Source organism: Dendronephthya gigantea, unplaced genomic scaffold (genome assembly GCF_004324835.1).
Source record: "Dendronephthya gigantea isolate DGI-Jeju-01 unplaced genomic scaffold, DenGig_1.0 000058F, whole genome shotgun sequence".
NCBI lineage: Eukaryota > Metazoa > Cnidaria > Anthozoa > Malacalcyonacea > Nephtheidae > Dendronephthya > Dendronephthya gigantea.
Window position 1 is genome coordinate 608,484 of NW_021163068.1, and position 20,837 is coordinate 629,320.

The following is a 20,837-nucleotide window of genomic DNA, read 5'->3' on the forward strand; positions in this document are numbered from 1 at the left end:
AAATTATTCTGGACTTTAGTGCCCAAACATCAGTTTATATTCTATATCAATCATTATGGCCTTAGGGGCTGTTTATATTGGAGCCGTGGGCGTATGGCTGGCCCGTTTAGCGAGATCTCGCCATGAATACAATTCCTGACAAAATTATGCGTTTTTATGATCAAGCGTGCTGGACCACTTGGCGAAATCCCGCTCGAAAGAGGCGAGATCTCTCTTAGGGCACAGGATACTTATCAGAAAGGCAACCCCATTGCTTTTTCCGTGACTCAGTAAGTACCGTAAATGGAAGCAGTCACCCCCTCACGTTGTCCTTCTCGGGCGGATTTTACAAAACTATTTAACTACATTTTGCATATTTAATGCCAGTTATAACTCAGAAATACACGACTCCGATTGGCCAATTCTGCCCTTAACTACAGTTAAAAATAACTAGTCTTTTACACAACTGGCCCCCGATAGATACTTTGTGCTTAGGGGGATAAAAAGGTTCTCATATAAGCACTCCAAACGGGTCAGGCCCGGTAACCGAGGTGGAAGATATTTCTCCGCGTTTCTTTTATAGTTTTGAACACTACATGACTAAGGACGAACAATCGGTGGCAACGTACATTTAACGCATAGCCAACTAAAGCCATGTAAATAATCTCTATACCGGCAAGCGGGTCAGCGGGATGAAATTCTCTCATATAAAGAAAGTTATCATTGCGCTTGTTGGGCAACAAGACAGTGGCAAAGTCTAGATATAATGTTGGAGTCAGATGTCAATGGGACGCAAGTCCTGTTCCTTTCCTCTGTCACTCCTCTTTTTCCTTTGTTCCTTCCCTCTGTTCCGGCTTCCCTCTGTTCCGGCTTCCCTCTGTTCCTTTCTTCTGGTCCTTCCCTCTGTTCCTTCCCTCTGTTCCATTCCTTCTTTCCTTCTCTCTGTTCCTTTCCTCCGTTCTTTTCCTCTGTTCCTTCCCTCTGTTCCTTTCCTCTGTTCCTTTCCTCTGTTCCTTCCCTCCGTTCCTTCCCTCTGTTCCTTCCCTCTGTTCCTTTCCTCTGTTCCTTTCCTCTGTTCCTTCCTTCTGTTCCTTTCTCCCTTTCTCTGTTCCTTCCCTCTGTTCCTTCCTTCTGTTCCATTCCTTCTTTCCTTCCCTCTGTTTCTTCCCTCTGTTTCTTTCATCTGTTCCTTTCCTCTGTTCCTTTCCTCTGTTCCTTCCCTCTGTTCCTTCCCCCTGTTCCTTCCCTCTGTTTCTTCCCTCTGTTCCTTCCCTCTGTTTCTTCCCTCTGTTCCTTTCATCTGTCCCCTCCCTCTGTTCCTTCTCTCTGTTCCTCTCATCTGTTCCTTTCCTCTGTTCCTTTCCTCTATTCCTTCCCTCCGTTCCTCTCATCTGTTTCTTCCCTCTGTTCCTTCCCTCTGTTCCTCCCATCTGTTCCTTTCCTCTGTCCCTTCCCTCTGTTCCTCTCATCTGTTTCTTCCCTCTGTTCCTTTCATCTGTTCCTTTCATCTGTTCCTTTCCTCTGTTCTTTTTCTCTGTTCATTTTCTCTGTTCCTCTCCTCCATTCCTTTTCGTTGCCTGTTATTGTACATGTATCTGCGTAGTGATTGTGTTATGACAATTGATTAAATGAAACAGAGGAAAGTTCATCCCGTCTACCCGGATGTCTCGCTGACCGAGCCAGCGTCGCTCCCATAATTTAAACAGCCCCTTAGTTTTATCGCTGCGTGCATGAGAGTTAAAAAGAGCGCGTTTGTCAGTTTCACAAAATGAAAACCAGGTAAACCAATAGTATCCGCTCTACAGGGTGTCCCCAAAACACCAAAACTATTGAAATGACATATTGTTAAAATTTGAATAACTTGTTCGCGAACTTTTTCTTGTGGGGACTAACGCAACTTATACAATGCTAAATATAAAATAGTATTTAGACAGGCCAACAAAAATTAATAATTTGCTAAAGAATTAAGGACATGTCGAAGGTCATGGTGCTTGAGGTGATAAAAGTCATTTGTGGCTATACTAACAAATTCGGGACACCCTGTATACGATGATGGGGCCGTAGCTAGAAGCTTAATTGGTGCGCAGGTTTATATTCAATATTCGTCTTAAGCTTGACTAATTTCTCATGCATAACGTTATTGTCTCCACGGTACATAAACATAAATATATGAATATCACCCTCCCCCGAAATTAAGAGGTCTAACAACGGCTCTGTTAGATTAAGAAATATTCTTTATGAAAATTGAAATGACAAAGAAAATTAAGGGGGCGGGTGTATTTCCATATATTCATGTTTACAACCAGTCGGTCAAACGATGAAGTATACAAAGGAAATCAGTCGGATATGCGAGCATAATTTGTACACCTTTCCTGAATCAAATTTACACCCCCGGCCCAATCTAAAGGGGCCATAAATTATATTTTCGAGGCTATTTTTGCGGCAATTCTCAGGCTACTAAAATTTCTACTAACATTGTCGCTCTCTGTGATCCTCAGGCAGCTAACATGTTTGGAGATTATAACAGCTTTTGCATACATGACAAAATATATGACAAAAGTTTGCGATTGCTGAAAAGACCACTTGTATTCCACCTGCAAGACTGTACTCACAATTAATATATATTGATATATTATATTTACTAAATTCTATTGCGAGATTCATAGCAATATTTTGATCAATTTTATAGTCATGGAGACGATTCAGATTAAAAAAATGGCGATATTTTATGTACAGATTTTACTGTTTCTGTTCACGTATGGTAACGGCATTCGACGTGAGATTCAAACCAGCAGGCCTATAATAGGAATCTTAGCCCAATCCACTTTCAACATGTCGTTTGAAGGTCGTGGTAGAAACTACATCTCAGCATCGTACGTGAAGTTTCTCGAAGCATCAGGCGCGCGTGTCGTTCCAATATTCAATAACCTAACAAAGACGGAAACCACAAAGCTATTCTACTCTATTAATGGTGCCGTTTTCCCAGGCGGAATAGTCAATATTACGTCTTCGGGTTTCGCCAACGTTTCCCGAACCATATTCGAGTTAGCTAAAGCGACGTACGACGAGGGAGGATACTTTCCAATAATGGGCATATGTCTTGGACACCAGGTCCTTGCGACGCTGGTGAATGACAACAGAGATATTCGTATCCGGACTGACTCCCTTAACATGACAGCACCTCTAAATATTCCAAAAAATTACCGCAAAAGTAAACTATTCCGGGATATTTCCGGCGAACGGTTGAAATTGTTCAACGGGACGTCGATCACCACGCATTTTCACGAACTATCGATTCCACTGAAATCATTCAGAGAAAGTAAAAAGCTAAGAAAGTTTTACAGAGTTCTTACAACAAATCGCGATCGACGAGGTTTAGAGTTTGTTTCGACGATGGAAGCAAGAAAATATCCGTTTTATTCTACGCAATGGCACCCAGAAAAGCCTCCCTTTGAGTGGGCGTGCGAAAAAGCTATTCCACATTTTTACGCGTCAATTGAGTTAAGTCAATATTTCTCCAATTTCTTTGTTTATGAAGCAAAATATAACAAGAACCGCTTTTCGTCTGGAAAGGAAGAACGAGCCGCACTGATTTATAAGTACAATCCGGTTTATACAGGGGTGGAAGAAAATAGCACATTTTTCCAAATTTATCTCTTTAATTAAGTTACTTTTTGCGTAATTAGCGCTTAGCCTAGTGGTGATTGGTCGCCTCGTGGTCACGTGTTTTCCGGCTGGATTATGTATAAAAACTGTTACCCGCACGAAGATGAGTAGCAATAGTTCGATCATGAATATAAGGCTTTTCCGGTAGCTGGTGATGTAACTCTGAGTTCAATGCTTTCAGGGTTAACGTAGGGTTTTCGTTGACAGTTTCTTCTAAACACATCGTCATCTCAACATCTTCTTTCACGTTATTTCGGCCAACGCGTGGCCTTTCGTCTTCCCTATTTTGCTGTAGATATCTTCGAACTATTGTACGTGCTGTAGATCTATTGATACCTAAAACGTACGTTTTTGCCATGGCAAGATAATCTTGATTCGGATCTTCGGAAGAAGGGACCAGCCTATTCCTATCGTCTTGAGAAATCCTCATTCTTTGCAGTCGCTCAACCATGTTGAATGTTTCGAAGTGGATCAAACAGAGCAAGATGCGGCAGCTGAACATCGTAATTTATACCCGCTCAAGGAATTACTTAATACGATGCTAAAGCGTTTTAATGAAAATGTTGTGTAAATGTATTTTGGTGTAATCGTATTGCTCGTGCAACAATGGTAAACCAGTTTTCAAAAATGTTATTGAAATTGACCGTAACGAAAAAGATATCGGCATGTACATTTTACCAGAATGCATTGCGGGCATTAAGAATGATTGAGTGAAAAAAGATGGCAAGAAGAACTGCTAACGATGTGAAATTTTAACACAGCGAAGAAAATAACTTTCTGTTTTATGCCTGTCCTTTAAAACAGGTCAGTTCGCTTTTTTAAACGATTTCTGACCGCAATGCATTCTGGTAAAATGTACATCCGCCATCTTTTTTGTTATGGTCAATTCGTTTCGCGCTATCGATTTTCGTTAAATGGAATAATTATGTGTTACATAAGAGATGCCTGTGGAGGAGGCTAAATTGAATGTAAGTTGCCTCTTTTGTAAATTAAAAACGTGTAATTGAAATGGAAATCATTGTAATGATTTCCCTTTTCACTTGAATGATCAGCAAATGCTGTAATTATCGACGAATAAAAAGGGTATAACAGAAAGAAACAGCTATTATACCAGGAGACCTAAATCACGTATACCAAATACTAGCGAAAAACCTTTTGCTCTGAAGATGACAGTTATCACTTTTTAGTTGTTAAAACATTCCCTGTGGCTTAGACATTTGAAATGAAACGTTTACTCGAACCTTAAGCAGAAAAAAGGCTAATCTGTTTTGAGTTATATACTCAATCAAACAGGTTAACCTTCTTTTTGCGCCACCCGGTGTTATTTGTTGACTGTTGTTCTCGTCTATTTAGAGCTCTCTGTTAAAAACTGCATGGCTTTACCTTTTGTGATCCCTGACATTAGCTTAATGAAGTCTTTGAGATGAGATGCGTGAAGCTAAGTGGTTCATGAATATATATGTTCAGGACAATTAAGCAAGCACAGAGGATGTAATTTAGCACTTCATAGCGACCATTTAAAAAACCTGAAGCACTCTAAATGTTATAGGCCTTTATTATATTTTGATTTTGATAAAAAACCTATATGATTGCTACAAGTTTTTCAGTTGATTCAAGCTAATGTGTTTCTTGGCCAATTTTATTTTAGTATGACAGGTTGCTTTTAATTATATATATATACCGCGGATTACCACGGTTTAACTATAGGCTTAGGTCTGATATGAACTGTTTAAAAAATCCACGAAGCTATACAGGGCATGAATTGATCGGATTATACCGTACCGTACCGTACTCGATAAAGTTCGTTTGAGACTTGAGAGTTGAGACATCTCTTATAGATTTCAGAACTGTATAGCACTGATTTTAAATTTTAAACCGAAAGTCTTGTTATGTAGCTACTCTCGAATTAAATCGAGTTAAATGCAGTCGAGTTAACAGCTAGGATATATAGGATTTGAAAGGGTTTAAAGGATTTGAAATATCGATCAGCTGCAGATTAGAGGCACATTTATTTCCGTGTCGTATGACGATTTTTTAAGAATTCCAATCCAGATTATTTAAAAGCATTTTTTAGCGTATTAGTGAAAACTTGAGACGGCGACAAAATTTTTTTCCATATATTCCTTAGTCACAGTCGCAACATAGACAGTCGTAGGTAATCTTAATTTTTGAGAGAATGCCGTGGAGCAAGGCAAGCTTACTGCATTGAAATCAGTACGTGTTAAATATGGAATGATAGGGGAGCTAAAGGGGTCAATATTGGTTATTCATTGCTATCTTGGGTGAGAACCAAGTTCACGCCATGTAGTCAAAACAGCTATAGGTGCTGTCAAGACATACGATTTGAATACTATACATTATACTTCATTATTTCTAGCAATATTTTTACACTCATAACTGGATAGTCCATGGAGGAATACAAGCTATAGTGCAACCATGCACTACAAGTTTATACCGTTTATACTAGGACAACAACACTGCAGTGCCAAGATAACAAAAGCGCATATCAGTATGCATGCACTGATATTATAAATATTATCACGATTTGTATATTAGTCAACCATGCTTGCCGTACTGCGAGATGATTTCACCTATAAAAGGAGAGAGCAGGTTTGTTTATTCATAATTCGCTTGGTTCTGTACGACGGATTTCTTTTTCTAAGTGCTAAATAGCTAGATTTCTATTTTTCAGTAAGCGCAATTTCTTAATGCAATAAGAATCTATCGGGCAGAACTGAATATATGACTAAACATACTCCCCCCCCCCCCCCAATTATCGTTCTAGTTACGCCACTGAACCTCGTTAATGTCTGGCCTTTTTCAGAATTCAAACTTTTCATGTGCTGATTCCAACACAAGTGAGCTTAAAAAATACTTTAGCTCATCAACATTACGTTAAGCACATGAAAAATTTGACGTCTGAAACGTGCCTTAGAGAACCACGCGCTTACACGGTGGCTATAGACGCGTATGCTTTTTAAAATCACTGTCATATTTTTCTGCCAAATCGTTTCTCGCCACAACCTTTGTATTTTGCGAAAACTAAAGATCAATCAAACAACTGCACTTTACATTTAACATATTCTCTGTGCGTTAGAGTGATATCATGCACCATAATATCGCGAAGTTTTGTTTGGAGTTGCTGACTTTTTTATCGCATGACTACCACGCCTCGGTCACTAAAAGTTTAATACTTTTTGTGCTTAAGCATTAGCGTAAGATCATTCAAAATCAAGCAAATCAACATACGGTCAACATTGCATGGCAATATGCACAGGTAAAACACACATATTAGTTATGCATGTTATGATTGTCTGCTAAAATTGCATTCCCGCTTCCTGTTTGTCTTTTAACACAAACTGCTTTAGTTTAATTCCAAGAATTCGGGGTTGTCACTTCACAAACAGAATACGGAGTTCACCATACAACAGGCATTGCATGCCTTTTCAAGAATATGATAGCCCGCTTTATCATAGTTTATCTATGCTAAAACTGATGTATACTTTTAACTGAAATTCAATATCATGCAGTGAGTGAATGATGAATCGGATTACCGCACGGTACTTTGGTTCATTCCAGGCAGATTTTTACTGATCTAAATGCATTTATAATTATCCCCCATCCCATCTGTAGGATCAACTTAAGTTCAGTTAATAGTTGTTACTTGTAAAAAATTCAGAGAAAGGTTCTAACATATATATTTTGTAATTAAAACAACATATTTTTCGCCTCTTGAAGATTGCCTGGCTTATGCGGTTGCTAGGGTACTTTTTATACTTTTTGATCTTCAAGAAGTGTTCGTTTCATATTACTTTTGACTTTCACTAAATACAAATATCGATTCCATTCAGCGTTATTCCATACCAAATCCTAGACGAGATCAGATATATTAAAAGGATCGTTCACTGGCTACTTCATAATACCAATAAAAGTAATACCGTTGAAAATAGTCATTATAGAGGCTTCTCGCCAACGACAAAGCTAGACTTCCAGACGGAAAGGTCATATTTAAAACAGATCAGCGAATCGTGAACCCGCGGATAAATCATATACGGTATGTACAAATATATCTGTTAGAATTATATTCTCAGTCTGCACTTTTCAATATTTGGGTCAACGATTCCTAAAAGCAAGGGAAGAAATACCTTCGCAGTGGCCGTTCAGTTGCGATCGAGCGAAATGTTATGAACGGCAACACAATAATCATATCGAAAAAATCTTAAGAAATGTTTGTCAGGCAAAGTTTGGCGGAGCTTTAACCTCCGTCTCACCGCGGTTGCACCTCGGTCTGACCTTGCTTCAACCGTGATCAGACCGAGGTTTGACCTAGGCTAACCGCGGTTTTGTTAGGTTATTTCAGGACAGCACTGTAATCAAGGTTTTTTCGTGCGTTAATTCTAAGCACCGCATTTTTCTGGGGTTTCTTTCAGCGTATGTTTATTCATCCAAAATGTCCAGATTTGATCCACATCGGACTTATGTAGATTTTGTGGAGGTGCCCTTTGAGACTTTTAACAGTGACTCTTACTCGTGCTTTTTTAGTTAATAAAGTGTGTTTGTTACCTTGTCATATTATATAATCCTTTTTCAAGTACGTTTGCCGGATTAGCTTGCAAAAAACTATAATACTTATATAACATGCAAGAAGGTTGAGATTTGTATGAGATTTGTATTTGATTATTTGTTGATTACTGGCATGATAAAATCATAACGTTTTGAGGCATAAAGGCTTGACTATCAAAACAAATGACTTTAACACAATTGTTATATAAATATGTTTGATTTATGTGCGAGGTAGGGATCTTTACAATGTTGGAGCTACTGTTCTTAAAATGTTTGCTTCTTGATCTGCTCTTTCCTACGTCTTCGTCGTTTTCTGTCGTGTCTTCTTTGTCTGTTCATGGCTTGTTGAGCTTCTTAACGTTAAATACGACTTTTACTCCGTTCGTTCACTATCTTGCTTAGTACTAACTTACTCCTTAATATATATTTTATAATAACTTCTTCTTTAGCTTAGGTTGTGCCGGCGCTTTTATAATGACGGTTGAGTAGATTGACATATATAAATAAGAGCTCGCACCAGCCTTGCATGTTTTTAAGGTTACACTTGGCTTCGCTTGGGCTAATAAGATGCTACATAAACTTTACAAGTTTGCCTGAATCCACTGTTTACCTAGGAACGACAGTTTAGACAAAATGGTCGACACTAAAACTATTTCTTCATTAACTATTTGCCGAAACTATCAAGCTTAGAAGGAAAAGTAATTAGTGATTGCGAAATACCGAAAATCATATCTACCCATGCATGCATTTTGTGGCAATAATCAGTTCTTCATCCACGTCATGCAGGTTGATATTTCCTATTTTTATCTGAGCTTAAGTATCTGAGCTTTTAGTGCCTCAAAGGGTGTCTTGTTTGAATTCAAAGCTCAGCATTTGAGTTAACTGTTTCATACTTTCTCGATAAGTTTCGCATACACAGGGCCGGTTGTATATAACTAATTTAACACATTTGTATAGTTAAATCCTAGTAAACTCACAAATACACGACCCTGATTGGCCAAGCCTGTCCTTAACTACAGTGAAAAGTTAACTAGTCTTTTATACAACAGGCCCCTGACTCTTCATTATAAACAATACAGGCCATGGAAACATGGTTCTCTAATGCCATAGTTTATCCTTTATTCGATGTACAATTTCAAATTTTTACTTCAAGTGACATGTTCTTTCATCATATGCTATTTCATTTTTTTAGTTTTATATTCACCTGTTGATAAAATGAGGTGCTGGGCCATCATAACTGGCGTATTTTTTGGTTTAAGTTTTGTATCACACCATTGCGAAGGTAATTGCATGAGCCGCCGGAAAGCAAAGTGAATATAAGCTTGTAATCACAGAGCCTGAGGCGACTAATAATTGTTCAATATCAATTTCGAGGTGTTTAAATATTAATCACCATAACTTCATAAAAAAATAGAAATACTTCAAATTTTTTGACCAATCCTGACTAATCTTGACCAATCAGAATGCAGGAAAATCAATAGTCACCTCGAAATTTATACTAATAAAGAAACAGAAAACATTTTCCATGTTTCTATACAGTTAGAACACAGGGCAGAAACACGCGTGGGAGTTTGGGAGAACTCGAAATAACCAGTTCTCTCAAATTCCCGCAACTGAGTGTTTCTATAACTGTATAGAAATAGAGAAAAAAATGTTTTCTATTTCTTTTATTATATAACTCAATAAAAAGATTTTGAACAAATATTGTGATTCGATTCAATTACAAATTCTCATTACATTGCTTCGCTTGTCAAGTTCGGCGGGAAAATTTCCGTGTGTCTATACAGTTTTAATATACACCCGACTATTGTCTACTAGAAATCCGACATTCTGATTGGCTACTCAACCATCGTCTGCTGTTCGTGATAGTGCACGTTTGGGAAAAATTCACTCGCGCGACCGTATAAAATTGAATTAATCAAATTATTTTTCGGTGTAATTGCAGTGTATCGATTATTTTCTCGAAATTTATATATCTAGGTACAGGGTGTATACTAAAACATTTAGACAACTCGCCTCTAGCGAAGGCTTCGCCTTCGTTGACTATTCGCTCATAGACAACTCGGACTCGTGGTCTAATTGTTAAATAGAAACACGCTTTTCACCAATCAGCACGCGCGTATCTATAATACATATTATAAATATATATACATTTTAAATTAGCATCATTGCTAAGATTGAAAGGGCCTCGTGGCGCAAATGGCACTGGTCGTGTTGAAGTATTCTACAATGGAACCTGGGGAACAATTTGTGATGATGGATGGGATTTGAAAGTTGCCAAGGTTGTATGTCGTCAACTTGGTTATCGAGATGCTGTTCGAACCCTTGAGAGAGACGAGGTTCCTTCTGGTTCAGGCCAAATATGGTTATCGTACGTCTCTTGCAGCGGAGATGAGCGAAATATAACAGGCTGTTTTTACGATGGCTGGGGGGAAATTTCTTGTTCACATCATGAAGACGCAGGAGTTGAATGCACAAATACAGGTAAATCTGACTTATCCTTTTCTATCATAATACCAAAACAAAGCGGAGTTGAAAAAGGAGTTCAGGGAGAAAAAAAAAAAAAAAAAAAAAAAAAAAATATATATATATATATATATATATATATATATATATATATATATATATATATGGTATATATAAGTGGTTATATATATATATATATATAAGTGGTTAGCTCATTTTAACTTGCGGAGGGTGTTTCTTTAGGCGGATTTTATTCAGTGCAAAATGTCGCGCGATCAGCTTTTTGCGATCGCTTTCCTTTGAAAAATAGACAATCAGGCGGTACTAATCCCACGAGATGAGCTTGACTGAACACATTTGAAAAATAAGCAATGGCAAAAACACGATCGCGCGATCAGAGATTGCATATGGCTATTCAGTTTCAAAGTGATACCAATGAGAAGCAAAAACTCTTCAAGGCATTTACATTAGCTATACTGTATTGATCTCACACTATATTCGTCTAAGATTTCACTGGTATACCTGTGAGAGTGAGGTTACAAGGACCTTCAAGTGAAAATGGCACTGGTCGTGTTGAAGTACTTTATCATGGATATTGGGGAACAATCTGTGATGATGGATGGAGTATGAGAGACGCTAGCGTTGTTTGTCGTCAACTTGGTTATCAAGATGCCGGTCGAAGTCTTCAGAGAAACGAGGTTCCTTCTGGTACAGGCCAAATATGGTTATCTGAGGTCTCTTGTACCGGGAGTGAGCAAAACATATCAAGTTGTTCTCACCATGGTTGGGGAAATCATCGTTGTTCGCATAATGAAGACGTAGGAGTTGTTTGTACAAAAACAGGTAAATATTTAACGATCAAAAGGATGTTTAAACGAATATATGATTATATAGATCTCAGACACTTTACTATTCTTTTAAGATTTCACTGGTATACCTGTGAGAGTGAGGTTACAAGGACCATCAAGTGAAAACGGCACTGGTCGTGTTGAAGTACTTTATCATGGATATTGGGGGACAATCTCTGATTATGGATGGGATATGAAAGATGCTAAAGTTGTATGCCGTCAGCTTGGTTATCTTGATGTTGCAAAGATGCTACAGAGGAACGAGGTTCCTTCTGGTTCAGGACAGATATGGTTAGATAACGTCGCTTGTACTGGCGAAGAACAAAACATCTCAAGCTGTTTTCACCCTGGTTGGGGGGTTTCCGGTTGTGATCATTCTCTGGACGCTGGCGTAGAATGCAGTTCAACAGGTATAAAAAGTTTTAAAATAAGCCAACTCAACAACAACAACAATAACAACAAGAACAACCACTAAAACGACAACAACCACTTCAACTAGAAAAAACAACAAAACTGCAAGTACAACAACTACATTGTATAGTTTTATACAATCCGCTATTTCCCTAAGAAATTACCGCTACGCCTGTGAGACTAAGATTACAAGGCCCATTAAGTGCAAACGGTACTGGTCGCGTTGAAGTACTCCATCATGGATATTGGGGTGCAATATGTGCTCGTAGATGGGACAGAAAAGATGCAAGGGTTGTATGTCGTCAACTTGGTTATAATCCAGACGATGCAAAGACTTTTCAGTGGAACCTAGTCGCTCCTGCCTCTGGACCGTTATGGTTAAAAAATGTCCGTTGTATTGGAGATGAACAGAATATTACAAGTTGTTCTTATGATGGTTGGGGGTTTACTTCATGCTCCTCCGATGGAGTGGCAGGTGTACATTGCTACACGATAGGTAAGTTTTAAAACATACCAACGTTCCTGGATAGTCCAATAATATCGCACGATAAAGGTATATTCTCAATTAAATTAGAGAAATAACACCGAATATTCGTCGGTGTACGGTACGTTATTTATTATTCATATGTGCAAGGAATTGAGAAATTTAATACATTTAATGGAGCTCTCATACCTGGCCTACGTGGAAATTTTTCATCATTAAAAAAAGGTGCATGAGTTAGGGGCTGTTCGCATGAACCCAATTACTCGAGATATAGCGAAGCGTGAGATAATTTTGAGGCACTAAGTTGTCCTTTTTGATACCAAACAAGCACATGCTGTTTTCAGAATGACTATACACAAATACCAGGTTCATTTCTTCGAAACTCTACGCCTTATATGTCAAGCGCTTTAGGTTGCTGAATGTACAAAGAAAACACAAGCAGTAATCTCATATATTTCGCATACTTTCTAAGAATTTATTCGCCATACCTGTGAGACAGAAGTTACAACATGGCTATCGGTTTCACACGTGTTCAAGTAGTTTGTATTGCTTGTAATTTGATTTACAATTCTGATTGATCTCACACACTCCGCTATTCTTCTTAGACTTCACTGGTGTACCTGTCAGACTTAGATTACAAGGACCATTAAGTGCCAATGGCACTGGTCGGGTTGAAGTATTATATCATGGATATTGGGGGACAATCTGTGATGATGGATGGGATATAAATAATGCCCGGGTTATTTGTCGTCAACTTGGTTATCGAGATGTCGTTCGAACTCTTCAGAGAAACGAGGTTCCTTCTGGTTCAGGACAAATATGGTTATCGTGCGTTAATTGCACCGGAAATGAGCAAAATATAACAAATTGTTCTCACGGTGGTTGGGGAAATCATCGTTGTTCACATGATAAAGACGCGGGAGTTGAATGCACAAATGCAGGTAAAAGATTTGGGATCAAATCGATTGTCGTGAATGTAAATGTTGTTTTACTTCTTATATAACTAATTATCAGCGAGTCTCATATATAGAATAGTTTAACACTTTCCGACGCCGTTTTCATAGCAAACCAGTTGACATAGATTTATGCTATCTTTCGTTATATATTGATTGATGCATGACAAGCTAAGCGAAACAAAATAATATTCTAATAATACCAGGGGTGGATCCAGCACTAGTGCACTAATTTGCATGACACAAGAAAACTGCTAAAAATAACCGTCTTGTTTTGTAATGCAAATTAGTGCACTAGTGCTGGATCCACCCGTGAATAATACAGCATTGAACTTAAAGAAGGCCGGAAATTTGAAGCCAAATCTTGCGGTCATGCCCAGCCTTCTCACGCAAGTAAATCAGTACGATGTTTTTTGAAACTTTTTTGAATCACTATTCATGAATCACGATTCCGATTTTTTTAGATCTCACCGCTTTACCTGCCAAACTGAGATTACAGGGTCCTTCAAGCGCTAATGGCACTGGACGTGTTGAGATATTCTACAATGGAACCTGGGGAACAATCTGTGATAATGAATGGGATATGAGAGATGCTAGAGTTGTTTGTCGTCAACTTGGTTACATAGATGCATCCAGAGCCCTTGACGGTCGCCAGGTTCCTTCTGGTTCTGGGAAAATATGGTTGTCTAACGTCGAATGTACTGGGGACGAACAAAACATAACACAATGTTTACACGATGGTTGGGGAAATCATTCATGCTCTCATGATGAAGACGCCGGAGTTGAATGTTTAACCGCAAGTATGACTAATAACAACAAAATCAATTCTAATATTAAGTAAATTAGCTTGTAAGTACCACTTAAGTATTTAATACTGCAAGGCTTACGTGTGTACCTATAAGCTAACTTACTTGTTTTATATCAGAATGCAAATAAAATCGATTATGTTATAATGTTGCCTTATAATGCCATGCATTTAAAATTATGCATCACCACCACGCAGAAGAATGATTAATATGATTCTTTTCCAAACTGTCTGTTATCAACAAACCCTGCGTGAGGGAAATTCCATTGCGATGGCTGTTACTGCACCGCCAAATTAAAGGAGAAGGGTATGCATATATTCATGCTTCCATAGGGTGGGGAAAATTGTGTACAAAAGAAATCAGCACTTACATTACGCTTGGCTAATTGAACCTCCGACCCTGGATGCCGTCAAAATGTCTGTGGGGGCTCTTAAGCTCTGGGACCGAATTTTTTTAAGTAGTGTTTCGAAGTGCATTGATCAAGTCAAAAGCTCATCACAAAAATAGTAATATCTTTGTAATACCATTATCTCTAAGACGGATGGTCATCTTTCTTCCCAAACGGTTTTCCGGATCGACCTTTCTTGGCCACATACATGTCACACCCACATCGTTTTGCTGAATGTCTAGCTAACTAGAAATTTTAATTTTTGGGCGGTTCACATGAGCGCGGTTATTGAAATTTAACAAAGCGTAGAACGGACTTTGAGGTATTGGGGCGTTTACTGTTTTGCAATCACCAAATACAATACAAAAAAATCTAAAGAATAAAGGTAAAATAAACGATTTTTGACATTTGAGTGGTACGCCGAAAAGATTTTATGTTTAAACTTTTTCCCGGCAAAATACACGACACAGCTAATAAAAAAAGATATATTTGTCTTAAGGTCCTTAAGGTCCTGTTACATCTTGCAATTTTTTTTCAACTTACAATGCAATTCTACTTTTGAGAGATGTATATTTGGGAAAAACGAAACTTTTGTGTTTATTACACTTCATGCACTTTACTTCTGCAAGCTAATTTACATGCCTTAGAAGTAGAATTGCATTGCAAGTTGCAAGAAAAATTGCACCGTGTAACGTGGCCTTTATGTCCGATTGATCTTTTTTGTACGCTATTGTCCTATGATACATAAACATGAAGATATAAATATATAAACCTACCAACAAATTAAGCGATCTTGCTAAAGTTTGCTACGATCATATATCTCATCAATTGCTCTATTCTTTCAAGATTTTTCCGCTATACCTGTGAGACTGCGGTTACAAGGCCCGTTAAATGCAAGTGGAATTGGTCGTGTCGAAGTCCTCTTCTATGGACAATGGGGAGCAATCTGTGATCATGATAGTAGATGGGATATGAAAGATGCTAAAGTTGTATGTCGTCAACTTGGTTATCAATATGTTGTTAGGACCCTTCAAAGACACGAGGTTCCAACCAATTATAAAAGGGTATGGTTGGAATACATCGATTGTACAGGGAAAGAAGAAAATATAGAAAGTTGTTCTCTTAGTAGCTGGGGGGATAGACATTGCTCTGATGATGAAGTTGTTGGTGTTGAATGCGCAACAAAAGGTGAGAAACTGATTAGGGCGTTTATTCGCGACTTAGGGCGAAATTCCTCCGGACAGTAAGCGGATTGCAGAATTGGACCTTTCTGCAATCCGCCAAATTCCAAAATCTACCTCGAAATATTTGGAGTAACTTGTTCTGCAACCAGGAATCAAGGAAATTATAACTGACCTAAACAATTATTACTTACCTGCTAAAAGTTATATTTTTTGAGTTTTAGTATTTTTTGTATATTGATAAACTCACGAGGATATAGTTTAACACCATAATTATGCAAATTTCGTCGGAAGTAGAATGTTAATTTTTTCCGAATTTTCTGGTCATTAGCAAACAGCATATAAACTGAGAACCCCGTGAATCGAGTAAGAAACATCAACGAAGCGAACAAGTTGTGAACGCCGTTTTCGTGATATATTAATTTTGAACTCTTGAAACAGATCCCCTCAGTAATCAAAATGCCCGATCACTCGGCTTCTCCAAGATAAATGTACACATGCAGCCAACAACGATTTTCGACAATGACGGGACTTTATAGTGGGTAAAGGCGGATTTCCACTTACAGCGAAATCGTTCGCTAGCGAAATATTCGCATATTTTTTTTTGAATTTTAACAGCATAAATAAATTAGTTCGACTTGACTGTTTCGAATTCAAAAGAAAATATGCAAATATTTCGCTAGCGAACGATTTCGCTGTAAGTGGAAATCCGCCTTAACTTAAACCCTGGTTCGCGTAGTTATGTATGGCAGAAACTAATGCAGAAACAGAAAAAATGGCAGAAACAGGAACTATGACGTAAAAACAAAATTTAATTCGCTTTTTGGAACTTAACTCTCGCAACATTCCCGTGTGTTTTGGTCAGGCCATCCAAACACGGAAGCCATTATAAGTAATTGTTTATTTAAACACATATTTGCCTTTTTAATTTATGTGTATAGAAGAGGGCTATTTGCATCTTTGCATTTGTCTTGTGATAGTATAACTTTAAATCCATCGCAAATTTCAAACAATAAAGTTGTGACGTAAATATCGAAAAGGTAAATCTAGCTTTAGTTTTGTTGAGGATACATGGTTTCTGGTTGGTTAACATTGGTTCACATTGGTAACATTCAGCTGAAATTCAAGTTCGCTCTTTCAGATGTCACTGGTATTCCTGTTGAACTAAGGTTAAAAGGATCATTGAGTTCTAATGGTTCAGGGCGCGTCGAAATATCCTATCGCGGACGATGGGGAACAATTTGTGGTGATGGATGGGATATGAAAGATGCTAGGGTTGTATGTCGTCAACTTGGTTATCAAGATGCTAGTGAGGCTTCTTCTAGTGGAACACTACCACCCCGTTCTGGACCGGTATGGTTAACACAAGTTTCGTGTACCGGGGAGGAAAGAAATATAGCAAATTGTTCTCATAGGGGTTGGGGAAAGGTTCGTTCTTGCTCTAATCTTGGAGACGCTGGAGTTCAATGTTTTTGGAAAACAGGTAAAATTGATATATTATTAAAAATTCTTAACTTTGCAATATATTTAATTAATACAGTTATAAATATATTTATTAAAGTAACTTTGTAATATGCGTGATTTTTGAAATATTGCATATTTGAATATTTTCGAAATATTTTTTCGTTCAGATTAGTCGATATTGCTTTATTAAAGCTGTGAAAATTAAAAAAAAAGATAATTTGAATTATTGAGGTTTGAATTTTGTTTGATACATGAGATATATTATACCCTTAATGTATGCTCTCGAGAGAAATAGTGAGTTTTGTTTTCCCAAGGGTTTGAATGTTTCCCGAGATTGAAGTCGAGAGTCATTATTTCCCGAGGTATAGTGTACATTAAGTGTTTTGTTATATAGGAACAAAAACATACATGTTACACAACAATTTCATTTAAAAAAAACTCACTTTACTTTGTTATGACAAGAAGGGGGCGACAATTTTTCACTTGTTCCCCTGGCGGTAAACATTGCATTTATTTAAAGTCATGTGACTACGATATATATATATATATATATATATATATATATATATATATATATATATATATACGGTATATATATATATATATATATATATATATATATATATATATATATATATATATATATATATATACAGGGAGTATCTTAAAAAGTAGACAATTTTGAAATGTTAAGAAAACTATAAATTTATCAAAATTTTCATGCACGAATGATTTCATGCATGAGTGATTGCTCGGGTGATTAAACTAACAATGGTGTTGTGAAAAAAGTTACTCAAGCTGCGAGTTAAACGGAAAAAAGCCCACTTTTACGCAGTTGCGCGGCTGACTTAATTTTCATCAAAATTTCTGAAATTTCGATTCTTTGTAAACAAATACCCAAACGTTCAGCCCTTGAATTCAAATTGGATTTTAAACCTCTCATTCATGTTTGCACAAGCAATTCAAAATGATGCTTCCAGAAACCGCTCTTCCATTTTTCGAGGTTATTTTTTCTGTTTGTTTTTAGTGTTAGAATGACCTGAAGATGCCAAAGTACCCATACTAGCACAAATCTATGAGATATTTTGATAAATTTATAGTTTTCTAAACATTTCAAAATTGTCTACTTTTTTTTTATACACCCTGTATATATGCACACCTCCTCCAAATCACTTACCAAATTCCACACGCGTTTAGTCTATTTTCATTCCCAGAAAAAGAAAAGTCACGTGGGGAACAGGAGAGAGCAGCTGAATGGCCTATATTTATGATCATACCAGCAGTCATCATCGCTGGGATTATCATTGCTAGTGTTGCGATATTTTATCCTCGCCAAAGGTTAAGAAGAAGAAGGAATATTGAACCTGATTCCAAATCTGAACATACAATTAAAAATCCAGTTTACGGGGAGTTGGATCATGTCGGTCTCAAACAAAACTATCACGAGTCAGGAGAAGCTGCAGATAACGCCGGTTACGTCACACTAATTGATTAAAATCAGCGCTTGCGATTCTTTGCTAATGTTGTCTTAAAAAATGTAGTGTAGTGCGAATCATTTTCAGTTTGTTTTGATACGAGCTGAGGTTATATATTTTTTTGATAATTAACAATAAGACAGCGAAACCGTGGATTTCCGCTCCATAAGAGCGAAGTGAACGAGACGTGGCCGTTTCTATAACTGCACATGAACACAGGAAAAATGTTTTCTATTTCTTTGATTATGTAACTCAAAAAAAGATATCCTACGAATATTATAATTCGATTCAATAACAAATTCTGATTACATTTCTTTTGCTTGTCAAGTTCGGCGGAAAAAGTCCAGTGTTTCTATACATGCAGTTGAGGAAATACGCTTCTCGACCAATCAGCACGTCCGTACTATAATTGTCACATTATGAATAATAATAATAATAATACTTTATCGAATTAACTTTAATACTCGTAAACTTATTTTGCATTAAAGAAAGTACGAGGAATGGTGATTTTCGTTTGTTTAAAAAAGGTTTTGCATATATTCATAGTTATATACGAATAATTATGTGAAATATGTATTTAGGGCTGCTTTCCACTTACACGTTTTTTATACGCACGTACATGCACGGAAAATTTGAAATGCTTCTAAATTTTTATTATTTAACATCCAGGTCTACAAGTGCATACTAAAATATGCGGAAAACTAAGTTCCTTTGATTTATTCACTTCGTTTTTTCAAAGCTAACATGTATAAGGATTTAGACTTTTACGTGCGTGTACGTGCACGTATAAAAAACGCGTAACTGGAAAGCAGCCTTTATCCCCATGCCATGAACCTAGCTTGGAGGCAAGAAAGAGAGCGAGGCATACATCATCATTCATCATGCTTGTTCATTATTGATTCGTGCGTTGTACGATATTAACCTAGGTTGACAATCTTGTCAAGAACCCAAGAGCAGACGTCTTGTTTTCATAGTATTGCACGTGGTAACGTGTTTTCAAATCCCAAGCAGAAGCGTAATTTTTGTGACGTTACTTTTTTATGAGACACGCTGTACAAACAACCTTAAAGGCCCTGTTACACGGTGCAATTTTTCTTGCAACTTGCAATGTAATTCATCTTTTGAGAGATGTAAATTTGGCAACTAGCAAACTTTTGTCTTTATTACACTCCATGGCGTTTCTTACACTTACATTTTGAGAACTCTTCGCTAATTTACATCGCCTAAAAGTAGAATTGCATTGCAAGTTGCAAGAAAAATTGCACCGTGTAACATGGCCTTAAGTAAAGAAGCGTGTTCCCTGTGCGATGAGAGTGATATCATGATTAATATCGCGTCGGTTTTGTTTAGTTACGTATTTGAACGTCATGAATATGACAAACTGGCCACGAAGAAAAAACTTGCTTTACTTTGTATGCTTATTAAACCATTAATAGCGAGCGTTACCCAATAAATTAACATACTGTCAAAATAATGGCTGTCGCAAAATGTTGATTCGCTCCACGTGTAAACCTTTATTATATTAGTTTTAACATTATCATTATCATGATACGGGTGCATTATCATTGTCTTTGAAAATGGCTATGTTTTATGTTTGCCAGTTAAATTGTAGAATTGGGCAAAATTTGTCAATTCAGGGGCTGTTTACATGGGTCATACATTGAAGACTAGCGTAATATGATAAAATAATTATATGCGTAATATCTAAGTAGGGCTACATGTAGCTCTACAATAACATTCAGTGATTCAGACCCCATTCACACTAGAACGAAAGTTTCCGGATTTGTAAAATTATCCGGATTCATTAATTGTCACACACATGTATCGGATTCGTCAGGTATTTACACTACACTTTAGTTGTCTCTGTATGCGGATTTGTCCGTTTACACTCACATTACTTGTTCTTGGAGAATTGTTTGGTCGTCATATTGAATTTCTTCGGATTCGTCGTGCAAAGCGTTTACACAAGAAAATTTTCCGGATTCAGATGTTTCTGGATACGAATTTTCCACAAACTTTTACGGATTCAAAGTTTCCGGATACGGCTTAAAACCGAGTACATTTTCTATCGCGTTCGTTGCTGCGTGTGTAAACAGCAACATGAATCCGGTACTAAAACATTCCGCTTTCGTGATGAATCCGGAAACTTTGGT

At 37.3% G+C, this 20,837-nt stretch overlaps 2 protein-coding genes and 1 pseudogene across 2 annotated transcripts; all 3 read left to right on the plus strand.

Annotated features, from left to right (window-relative positions):
- The first annotated feature begins 745 nt into the window (after positions 1-745).
- Positions 746-1,676, plus strand: LOC114529918. The gene is made up of 3 exons (XM_028551486.1): positions 746-949; positions 1,141-1,359; positions 1,617-1,676. The coding sequence occupies exons 1-3, from the start codon at positions 746-748 to the stop codon at positions 1,674-1,676; spliced, it is 483 nt and encodes a 160-aa protein (XP_028407287.1).
- Positions 1,677-2,670: 994 nt separating this feature from the next.
- On the plus strand, positions 2,671-3,645 carry LOC114529920 (annotated as a pseudogene).
- Positions 3,646-7,667: 4,022 nt separating this feature from the next.
- Positions 7,668-18,953, plus strand: LOC114529894 (scavenger receptor cysteine-rich domain superfamily protein-like). Its single transcript, XM_028551468.1, has 11 exons — positions 7,668-7,699; positions 9,401-9,490; positions 10,372-10,692; positions 11,182-11,517; positions 11,597-11,932; positions 12,091-12,429; positions 13,023-13,358; positions 13,835-14,170; positions 15,411-15,752; positions 16,887-17,228; positions 18,424-18,953. The coding sequence occupies exons 2-11, from the start codon at positions 9,424-9,426 to the stop codon at positions 18,702-18,704; spliced, it is 3,036 nt and encodes a 1,011-aa protein (XP_028407269.1). The 5' UTR covers positions 7,668-7,699; positions 9,401-9,423; the 3' UTR covers positions 18,705-18,953.
- Positions 18,954-20,837: the final 1,884 nt, after the last annotated feature.